The sequence below is a fragment of the Sesamum indicum genome, unplaced genomic scaffold (assembly GCF_000512975.1).
Source record: "Sesamum indicum cultivar Zhongzhi No. 13 unplaced genomic scaffold, S_indicum_v1.0 scaffold00155, whole genome shotgun sequence".
In the NCBI taxonomy this organism is placed as follows: Eukaryota; Viridiplantae; Streptophyta; class Magnoliopsida; order Lamiales; family Pedaliaceae; genus Sesamum; species Sesamum indicum.
This window is the reverse complement of record NW_011628063.1, coordinates 20,255-31,649: the sequence shown is the minus strand read 5'-3', so window position 1 is coordinate 31,649 and position 11,395 is coordinate 20,255. Positions and strand designations below refer to the sequence as shown.

Genomic DNA, 11,395 nt, shown 5'->3' with positions numbered 1-11,395 from the left:
ATAATATTTTTCGTCCCTAACTTATGGCCTTTTCATTTTTACTCCCATTGATTATGAAATTATAGCTTTTGGTCCTGTAACTTATAAAAGGAAGCACTTTTGGTCCGATGATGCATTTTTGTTTTATATTTTAACAAAAAATACAATGTGCTTTGCATTCTGACAGATAGAGTTTTTACACTTTTTAAGTCCTGTATATTGTAGAATTTTCACTTTGGTCCCATAACTTCCAAAAATAGTACTTTTAGTCCAAAGCACTTAACGAGCACGTGACATTTTTCGTTAAACATCTAATGGAGATGTGTTATGGGATTAAGACTATTACATTTTTAAAGTTATGAAACCAAATGTGAAAATCTCGTAATTAATAGATCAAAAGTAAAAAGACCCTAAGTTACAAGACGAAAAATGCAATTTTCCCCTCTAACTGATTGAGGAACGCCGTGTATTTAACTTTTATAAAAGTGACCCTACTATTTATTTTGAATTTATTTCTATCAATAATTAAATGTATTAGGTGACGAGTGAGGATTCACGAGAGCCAACTTAATTATTAAAGATTTATCCATATTAATCAACATTAAGCAAGTTGTCATTAGTAAAGACAAATTAACAACTGCAACTTGCTAATTTTCCCAAGGGAGGTCACAATCGCAGATAATTAAATATAAAATTATTAAAAAAAAAAATTACGCGCTCAGCATTTCTGCAAATGATTTCCGGGGGAGGTCATATTTGCGAAACAGACATTAATTCAAGTTTCAAGGTAAGGTTTTAATTATTTCAATGCCCATTTTGTTGTACATTCATTGCTTTCATGAATAGATGCTAATGCTTTAAGATTTCTGTTTACAGTTTATTTGGTACAACAGTTTGTGTGAGATCTGAGAGAAAAGAAAGAGAGTAAGTAGAAATGGCTTATGCAGCTGTGATTTCTCTAAAGCAGACAATTGAGCGGCTTTTGAATTCTTCCCCGATTCCTGTTCCTTCTCCCTGTCCAGAAACCATAAAATCTGCATACGAGGAAGTTGAGTCCATCAGATATTTTCTCGCGAGTTCCTTTTCCCATCTTGGAAACAGCAACAGCGAGAGTGCAAATGCTCTTGAAAGGCAAATCAGGGAGGCAGCATGCAGACTGGAAGATGCACTGGAATCCCATGTATCAGATCAGTTTCTCTCGCAAATTGAAACCCTGGATGTTGACGTAATGGGCAAGAAAGTGAAGGATGAGATTGATTTCTTTACCGAATCGGTGAGGAGGATCGGGAAGGAGTATAGCTCGCATCAAGTAAGCAAGTCGTTGCTGCCGGAAGAAGATGATTCATCAAGAATTGATGGTTTTGATGGAATGGAGTCAAAGATGGTCGGATTAGAAGATGAAATTAGTGAAATGAAGAATCTTCTCATCCAGCAGTTGCCATCTGAGAGGAAAGTTGTCGTGCTCGCCGGGATGCCAGGTATCGGTAAGACTGCTCTCGCTAGACAGGTTTATGAAGATCCATCGATTTCGAGTATTTTTGAGTGTCGCCTCTGGGTCAGAATTGGCGTTCAATATCAATTAAAAGGACTTATGCTAGATATTCTGTCTAAGTTGGATCTTGGCGCTGACAAAATACATGCAGAAGAAAGTGAGAAAGTAGCTGAGTATGTCAGCACAAGTTTGCAAGGTAAAAGGTACCTGATTGTGTTGGATGACATATGGAGCACACAAGTATGGAATGAGTTGGAAAAGTTCTTTCCAGATGACAAACTAGGAAGCCGGATCCTACTGACAACCAGGCTACAAGAAATTGCTCTAGATGCTCGTGGTCATATCGTTTTGAAGCGTTTCCTAGATAACGAAAAAAGTTGGAGTCTTCTTTGTCAGAAGGTTTTTAGTGGAGAGCACTCATGCCCTACTGATCTTGAGGAAGCTGGAAAAGAGATCGCTGAGAAGTGTGAAGGACTTCCTCTTGCGATCATGGTAGTAGGCAAGCACCTATCTGAAGCGGACAAAAACCCCGAATACTGGAAAAAGGTGGCAAAGGATGAAATTTCAGCTATCATTAGTGCTGATGAAGTCATGTCAAAGAAACTAATGTTGAGCTACAAGCACTTGCCGCAACATTTGAAGGCATGCTTTGTTTATATGGGAGTTTTCCCACATGGTTATGAGATCCCTGCTACCAAGCTCATCAACTTGTGGTGCGCTGAGGGATTTCTTGAACCAAATTCTATCATAACCATAGAAGAAGTTGCCATGGACTGTTTGGTGCAGCTTGTGTCCAAAAGTGTTGTTCTGTTCAGCAAGCCGGGCATCATTACTGGAATTAAAACCTGCAAGGTCCATTCTGTCTTTCTGTACCTATGCATCAAAGAAGCTGAAAAGGACAAGTTTTTTCGTGTCATAAACAATTATGCCAATGCTGTAAAAGAAGGTGTAGAAAGCCAACGCAGACTCTGCGTCCACAACAATGGTTTATTGGGCATAAAAGATGTGTATAACTCAATGGCATCCGTTTTAAAAGCTCGTTCGCTCCTCTGTACTGGCCCGCACCATCAATATCCAGTACCAAGACGCTTGTGTTTCAGTTTGCTCAGAGTACTGGATGCGCTTACAATTCGCTTCCACGAGTTTCCAATCGAGGTAGTAAAACTAGTTCAGTTAAGATACCTTGCCTTCACTTACAACAAAGAGCTCCCTACTTCCATATCCAAGCTCTTAAATCTTCAGTACTTGATTGTCCATCAATTTCTTAGCATAATATCTCCTGGAGCTCATCGATCGTATCTACCCATGGAGATCTGGAATATGCGAGAACTGAGGCACCTCGAAGTCATGAGAAGTGACCTACCAATCCCCAGCTCCGAAGACGCTCTCTTCCCGAACCTATCAACACTTTCAGGTATTAGCACCCGTAGTTGTACCAAGGAGGTCCTAAAAAGAATCCCGAATCTGAAAAAACTAAGAATTCAAATCGAGGAAGCACCAGGTGCTGCTGAATCCTTGTGTTCTTTAGATGTTGATCAGGGCATCAAATGGTTTGGTTTTCAACGGGGCATCAAATCACTTGGTTTCGTGATTATAAATCCTGTGCCGAAGCCTCAGATTGCTGCACCTATTAAAAGTTTGCCTTCAGGTCTAAGAAAGTTGAGCTTGAGCGGGTTGGGATGCCCCTGGAAGGACGCCAGAGTGATTGGCAAACTGTGGCATCTTGAAGTGCTGAAGCTGAAAAACTATGCCTTTCAAGGGCCCGAGTGGATAACTGATTCATTTCAGTTCAAATCACTTAAAGTTTTCCTTCTTGAGGATACTGATCTGAGGCATTGGAGAAAAGGCGAGGGATCGTTTATTAGTATTCGCCACCTTATAATTAGGCACTGCTACAAACTAGAAGAGATTCCTCTTGAGATTGGGATATATCCAGCCCTGGAAAGGGTGGAGCTAGTTGATGTCAAACCTTCTGTGGTGGCTTCCGCTGACAAAATACTGCAGCTGCGGACCCAAAACAATATGGGAAATATTCAAGTTTCCATCCACTTTTCATGGGAGAATCAGAAACTCAAGTCATGACTGGTGCCCCGCCTATTTCAAGATTTCGTTCAAGGTAAAAATGCAAGCAACTTTTGTGATATCACATATGTACAAAAGTGAAAAAAAATATTAAATTATTTATCCCCGTCATTTAAAATACACCAAATTATCTCATTTTACTACAACTTTATTCTCTTTTCTCAATTGAAACTGAGTCGAACCAAGTTCACAAATTAAAACCACATTATTGAATTAGAATAAGGATAGTTAATTATGTGATTTGTGCTATTCCTATTATAGATCTTGAAATTTGATTTTCTATATTTATATATTTTTAATATTATGTACACACATATATATATATATAGTTTCTTAAATTAAATCTTGATTACAGTTTGGCAACTTAATATCTTCATATTTTAATTAGTGTTTGCTACAATAAACAAGGAATAGGGATTTATTTAAAATTTTGCATGAGGGGCGGCGGCAGCTGGTCAAGATGCTTTTTACCATTTCAACGCACCATTTATCTTAGCAATTTTTTATAATATTATAAATGAGTAAATTATTTTTTTATAAAAGAAAATAGTGTTTTAATTTTTTTTATATTTTTTAAAATATATCAATTTGTCCCTTAATGCTTTTATAATGAAATAATTTATCTCTAATCTATTGCTTCATTTTAAAAAGACACAAAGTAAATTGTCATTTTCTTTTATAAAGGGATAATTTGCTTATTTATAATATTACAAAAAGTAAATTGCATCATACCCATTTAATATATATGCGCCCAAGTTGTACATTTATTATATATACCATATTAATAAAAACATAAACTATTACATTTCATACAGTTGATTTCTCATTTAGCAATTCATATAATTGCAGCAGCAAATTATTTAATCATCAAGATTAGAGATGTTAATGCTGTAAGATTTGTACCAGTTTCTTGTTAGTGTGGGTGTCTGAGAGAGAAAGATGAAAGCAATCAGAAATGGCTTATGCTGCTGTGGTTTCTCTTAAGCTTACAATTCAGCGCCTTCTCGATTCTTGTGATCAAATTCCTATTCTTCCACCCTATCCAGAAATCTTACAACTCGCGTACAATGAGGGAAAATGTTTTATTTGGAAGACAGCAACAGCAAGAGGGAAAGGCAAATCAGAGAGGCAGGTCAGCATTCAGACTAGAAGACGTAGTTGAATCAGCCCATGTTTCAGTTCCTCACAATCTCAAACCCCTGATGGAGATGACATCAGCTACTTGGCCATGGAAGCCAATTAAGCAACCCGTCGGTGTCGGTGTCCGTGTCGCTGCTTGCTGAAGAAGATGACGAACTTGTTTCGTCTAAAACAGCGGGTCATTCTCAAGAATTGAAGTCCCACTGGATACTGCAGAACCTTTCCTTTGCTTTAATGATCTTGTCTATCTCAATCAACTTAAACACTCATAGTGAATCCTAATCCCAAATTGCAGGTTCTTTGCCCCAAGCCTCCTGCTCCATTTTTCCAGCGAGTCTTAGAAAGTTAACACTCAATGGACTTGGACTTCCTTGGGAAGACATGAGTCTTATTGCTGGTTTGCCGAATCTTGAGGTGTTTAAACTACGATGCTACGCCTTTCGAGGGGGGATTCTTGCAACTTAGAGTTCTTCTAATTGAAGACACTGAGTTGGAATACATGGTCACTTCCCACTTGTTCAGAACCTACTCATTCGGCACTGCTACAAACTGAAAGAGATCCCTGTTGGCTTCAAGTTTGTGTGAAGTAGTTTCCAAAGGATGATCACAAAACCAAGTGATGAGTAATCCAGTATCCAGATGATGCTTGCTTTCATGGTGCTGCTGTTGATATTTGCATCACAGGACACTAGGAATGCGAGGCAGTCCTCTCACACAAACAAACAAACAAATCACAACTTGCACTGTTTGAACACAGATTTATTTGTGAACTATGATATTGTCTTGTGAGTGTAAGTTGAGACCATAAGACCTCACTTGCTTGTTGCCTAAGGCCCTCTCTTAAATCTTATAAATTTCTTATCTTTGTCTAATATTTTTACACAAGAACCCAATGGGAAAAGAGCAGAAGAAGGAACAAAAAAAGAGAGAAAAATTTTAAAAACCAAAAGTGAAAAAGGATAGCAATATTATACTTTAATTTTTTGGTCTGTAATGTGATGATGGATGTAGAGTAGCATTTGCTGAGAATATGTAAACCTTACTGCAAAAATGCTTGGGACCAAGCATTAAACTATAATCCAGAAGCATCAAGTAGAAATAAGTTAAATGATACATTTATTCTACTCTAATATATTTTTATATTGTAAAATATATGTTGCATACTTTTAAATTTTTTGTATATATTACTTTTCAATATAAAAAAAAATCAGTCACTATATTTTTTATTTATTAGTCTTAGTTATTGTGTATCCTACACACACACAAACACATGTATTTCTGTGTGGGATTAAAAACATTTTGGTCCCGTAATTTAATTCATTTTGCGTTCTTTTAATTTTTTAGGGTAGTATTTTGGTCCTACATCTTTTTATTTTTTTAGATTTTATTTCTTTTTTTGCCGGAGCTGACCTCCACTGGTGAGAAGGGCGAACTCTAACGAAAAGAATGATTGAAGTCATAAAAATTAAAAAATGCAGGACTAATTTACTAGCTTAGAAAATTGAACGACGAAATTGCCAAATGAGCTATGTTACCGAACCAAAAATACATGAAACCCTTGGTCAATTTGTGTATTTTTGTGTGTTTCTTGTGTATGCAGATGAACACCTCGGTACAAATTCTTTTATATGAATTGACATTTACTTTACTAAAAATTACACATATGTTGCATGTAGAAAAATATAATTTTTTAATTAATGTAAAATTCTAATAAACAAAGTGGAATAAGAAATATTATTGATACCGATTATTCTCCAAGAATATGATCGATGATAATATCAAATAACATTAGTTATTTTTTTATTGTTACTGCTAATAGACCTTTTCTATTACAAACTCGAATTCACAACGATATTATACTTAATTTTGTCATAAAACTGCTAAACAAACATTAATTACAAAGTATAGTTATTTTATTTTATAATTCACTATCTTTTTTTTAAAATTTTCATAATACATCTATTTTATATCGCTCAATAATATTTTGCTATTCTCCGTACGTCGTTATAAAGCAATCCCATTTAATATTATCACCAATACCACGACACGAAACTATGGTAATTATATAATTTATTTAATCACTTCACTGAAATAGTAAATGATAAAATTAATTACTCAGTTTTTTCTTTAATTTTGACCATAATTAATGAACATTTGATGATAAAAAACTCACAAAACTAGTATTACATTATATAATAGTAGTTAATCAATATTCGTCATAATTTTTTTTTTTTCTGGTGTTTTTATTTTGATTTGTTTTCTTTTTGTTTGTTTGTGTATATATGTGTTGATGTGTGGGTGGGCAACAAGTTGGAGTGTTGACAAACATTAGGAGACGCACGACACGACTGATGATCATTATTAAATTTTAACCTGCAAACGAAGGGATCAAAATAGCCAACTTGGGAAAAGAATACAATATGGAATTTTTCAACTGCAATCGAGCAGCAGCTTCTCATCTGCCCTTTGCTTTTTTAAAATCGTACTTAACCCAATCTCCTATTTTATTTTCAACATTCTTTCCAACCACGTTTTATTTCTTAATTGCATAACAGTTATTTCTATTTCTATACAGTAATATTGCTTGTTTCTTTAATAGATTTCTTTAAATTATTTGAGGTCGCATCTGGATGAAGAATTTGGAATCTATATTTTAGATTCTTCATCTAAAATTCTTTGAATATGTTTTAATGATGTAAAATGTAAAGGATTTTAAATTCTTCTATTTTAATTTTTAAATAAATTTTGATGAAATATGAATGGATTTCAAATTCCTTTCAAATTGAGTCATTTAAAATCCTTTCTTCAAATTCAAAACAAAACACCAACTGTAAGGAATCTAGATTTGACTTAAAAGTTTTGCATACTCACTAGAGTTTCCTAGGTTACCTATCAACATTGATGATTGAAATGGACTGCCAACCTTTGGAAAGATGTACGAGTTCTTTGATTTTTCTTGTTACTCTTTCTGGTGTTGGAGATGACAAGCCCAAGGAAATCAACAACTCGAAAATATAAAAGGAAGCTCCTGTCATGATTCTTGCACACACACATGGAAATATTTCCATTTCATCCAACTGTCCAAGAATGTATTAAAGCCAAGTCAACTAGAGAACTAGAGCAAATCACATTCTAATCCCTCACCCCATATACCCTTTGAATATGCTTCTGGGCCAAATCATCATTTAATAAATCAGACATCAGTGTCAGCAACCTTTACTACAGTAATCTCTGGTTAATGTCTAGCACTGATTAGGAAAATCTGCTGGTTTTGGCTATGGTTGACTTTTCTTGTCTTTATGTAATAAGCGGAAGACACCTTGTTGCAGCCTCTATATAAAGCAATTAAAATCTTACCTATTGGCCCATCTTCAAGCAGTGGGATCTCACTTTTTGAACTTTTCAGCTTTCTTTCTCCCTGATTGTTTGGAAGTGCTTGAATTCAGAAAGCAGTGCACCGATGGCTTTTCCTGGGTTTCTTCTAGCTTTGTTCTTGCTTTCGTGCTTGGCGGCTTCTTGCTGTGGTGTTACCTTCTCTTCCCTTCAGGACACTCTTATTGTCACTGCTTCACCTCAACCAGGCCAAGGTAACTTGCTCATAGAGAAAAATGCATGAATGAATCATTATACAAACTAAAGTTGATTTCGTGGTATTCTTACATGTAATATCTCTTTCAAGATTGATAGTGGTCATAAACAACAGTATGTAGTCATCCTCAGAAATCCAGACATTGGGAACTTGGAAAACTAGAGTATCTTTGAAGGGAAAAACGTGAGGATTGTCTCCGAGAATTACCTTATTTCAGACAAACATATGATACCATTCTTTCTTTGCAGAAGATAGGTGCATAACTTTGTTTACTGTCATCTGAAATTATCCCTTCATTGAATTTGCAGTTCTGAAAGCTGGGGAAGATAAAATCACTGTCACATGGGCACTGAACACTAGCTTCCCAGCTGGGATAGATTCTGCCTACGGCACAATAAAGGTCAAGCTTTGCTTTGCACCAATCAGCCAACAAGATCGTGCGTGGAGGAAAACAGTGGACAATTTGAAAAAGGACAAGACCTGTCTACACAAAATTGTTGCCAAACCATACAGCACTTCTAACAACACCTTCACCTGGACAGTGCAGAGGGATGTGCCAACTGCTACATATTTCATCAGGGCCTACGCGTGTAACTCTGCTGATGAAGAGGTAGCTTACGGCCAGACCACGGATTCTCACAAGACCACTAACTTGTTTGAGGTCCAGGCGATCTCCGGCCGTCACGTGTCGCTAGACATCGCATCAGTTTGCTTCTCTGCTTTCTCCATCCTTTCCTTGTTTGGGTTCTTCTTCCTGGAAAAGAGAAAGGCCAAGGCGTCCCAAACAAAGTGATGTGAACTATGAATACTTTTCCTTGTGTTTTATTCATACATTAGTTTTTATCATATAATCAGGCTATGAGGTTGTTTGGTGGAGCTGTTTCTCAGGATACGAGCCAATGTGTGATGTCTTAAGGTTGGATGAGAGGTTTGAATTAAGTTCAGAAATTAAATGAATTGCTCTTTCAGTATCATGTTTTTCCTATCCCCTATCATACTTGCTGTTGTGTCTGGAATTTTGGGGCAGGGAAGGGTAAATGGAAGATGAAATTTCAGAGGTTTCAGGCATCAGGGTGCATATAGATAGATAACAAAAGGTCAATGCATGGAATGAGATTTTCATATATTTCTGGAAGGCAAACAGCAAAACCAACTGGTGGCAAACACTGTCCAAATATGTAGCATAAAGGAAAGATCATCCAAATAGACAATTTCAAGTTTTTATGTTTGTAAACAGAGAACCAGATCCGAAATCTAATCCATAAAGTAGAGTGTGGTTTACTAAATTTCTCATCCATGAATTTATGGAATTTCAATATGGCCTGATGTATGAGAAGTTCCATAGCACTTCTCAATGACAACAAGAATGAGAATGTGTATGTAGTAACTGCTGATTGGAAACAGATAACCACAGACTTAGCAATTTGTGTTACATGATTTTAAGTAACAACACCAACTCCTAATGCTTTTCATGAAGGACTGAAAATTCATGGAACCAACACTTAATCCATATAAGCAGTCTGCATTATGATATCAGTAGAAAATGAACTAACACAATTACAAACCGCCATGGACTAATACAATTGCAAACCACCATAGTCATAGGATTAGAAATGCAAGTAAACCACAAGAAATGGATAATATGAACTGCCATATTGGATAAAATTTGTTTCCTCCATTGTAGTTGCAAGCACTACAGTGAAGAAATAACTGGAAATCTGCAGATAATATATTATTGATTTCCGTATTCACATTCTGAATATAATTTATCAATACAGCTAGCATATGCTAGTTGACCATTTCAGTAATTATCGACCAGCATCAGTTATATAGTTTGCAAGGAGAGATCATGAATCATATAGATGGAGAATTAGAATATTCAAGTCAACTGCTAGATGCAAAACAGAATAAACTATGCTTTGATGGATAGGATTTGCTTCTCCACCAAGCATCATGAATCATATAGATAAGTATTAGAATGTACAAGTAAACCGCAAGTTAGAGATGCAAAACAAAATAAATTGTGGTTTATAGATGAGGAAACTTGGTGCCTGATGATAGAAGGTAAATAGTCAATGGTAAATATAACAGGAAATATCAACAGATAAGCTAAGCTCTCTTCTGATTGCCTTGCTAGTGACACTGACAATTGCGGTATTACTCAAGCAGCACCAGTGAGAAGAATTATTAGAAGCATAGCATCATAAATCATAAACATCTGAAATAACAGGATACATTGTGAACTTAGCAAAATAGTAATGAAATTCTCATGTATGGTTCAACTCTGACTCATGACTTTAAAACTCGGATAACGGGGCATATTGATTCCGGTCCTTCATTAGTTTGACTTATACAAGTATTAAGTTAAATAGCATTTAGATGGAGACAAGGCAAATTTAAATCATCAAGCAGAACAAGCATGCAAAGTAAAGATTATGAATGACAATTGTGTATTCAGATGGACTAAGATACTTCAGTCCCGAAGAAAAGAAGAACACCAACACCTTTAATGGTGGAAATTGAAAAAGAGTCTGCTCGGGTAATGACACTTCATTAACCCATGTGCATCTTTTTTTAATACAATCAAGCTGCTCTAAAGATATATGGGCTTTTAGCAGAACACTGAAACAATTTGACAAGATGTTTTGAGATGAGAATCCTTGGTACAACTAGCAACTGAAAACCATCTCCTGAGTCTTCAATCTATCTGTACCAGTGAGTAACAAACTATCATGAAAAAGATCAATATGACCAAAAGCATTGGTGCCTGGAGGGCAGTCTAAAGCTGCTTCAAGAATCCGATGGTGCACGCCATAGGAATCAACTGAGTATCCGCCTTTATGGTCATGTCCAGCTAGACAGACCTTCACACAATTATATCTGTGTATCACATCCATCACGTCGTTATAATTCCACAACAGTGCTTCATTGGATGCTGCATGAGGATCTAAAGGTAGATGGCAGCATATCACAACTTTCTGGTTTAATTTTGTTGCATCCTGAAGTATTTGATCCAACCATTCCATCTGCTCTTTCCCAACTGCTCCGTTGAACATAAGAAACCTTCTCTCCTGCCCAACAAGTCCATTTGGACTATTCTTATCCAAATTTGG

The 11,395-nt window shown here is 36.1% G+C and overlaps 3 protein-coding genes across 8 annotated transcripts in view; 2 read left to right on the top strand and 1 right to left on the bottom strand.

Moving 5' to 3' along the window:
* Positions 1-644: 644 nt before the first annotated feature.
* LOC105179369 (putative late blight resistance protein homolog R1A-10) lies at positions 645-5,565 on the top strand. 6 transcript variants are annotated; one of them, XM_011102976.2, is made up of 3 exons: positions 645-766; positions 856-3,587; positions 4,403-5,565. In XM_011102976.2, exon 2 carries the CDS (start codon positions 914-916, stop codon positions 3,551-3,553), a length of 2,640 nt encoding a protein of 879 aa, XP_011101278.1. In that variant the 5' UTR covers positions 645-766; positions 856-913; the 3' UTR covers positions 3,554-3,587; positions 4,403-5,565. The 6 variants fall into 6 exon arrangements, 5 of the variants coding, with proteins under 5 accessions (XP_011101278.1, XP_011101281.1, XP_011101280.1 ...); XR_849278.2 differs by lacking the exon at positions 645-766 and having other exon boundaries at positions 773-3,587; positions 4,403-4,871; positions 4,989-5,565; XM_011102979.2 differs by lacking the exon at positions 645-766 and having other exon boundaries at positions 773-3,587; positions 4,989-5,565.
* Positions 5,566-8,028: 2,463 nt separating this feature from the next.
* LOC105179368 (high-affinity nitrate transporter 3.1-like) lies at positions 8,029-9,253 on the top strand. Its single transcript, XM_011102974.2, has 2 exons — positions 8,029-8,280; positions 8,591-9,253. Exons 1-2 carry the CDS (start codon positions 8,154-8,156, stop codon positions 9,073-9,075), a joined length of 612 nt encoding a protein of 203 aa, XP_011101276.1. The 5' UTR covers positions 8,029-8,153; the 3' UTR covers positions 9,076-9,253.
* A 1,456-nt stretch (positions 9,254-10,709) lies between these two features.
* Positions 10,710-11,395, bottom strand: part of LOC105179367 (manganese-dependent ADP-ribose/CDP-alcohol diphosphatase-like) — a 2,898-nt gene continuing 2,212 nt past the window's right edge. The window contains 1 exon segment of the mRNA XM_011102973.2: positions 10,710-11,395. This exon segment is cut by the window's right edge and continues 11 nt beyond it. Within this exon segment, the coding sequence (XP_011101275.1) occupies positions 10,952-11,395 (444 nt within the window). The 3' untranslated portion in view covers positions 10,710-10,951.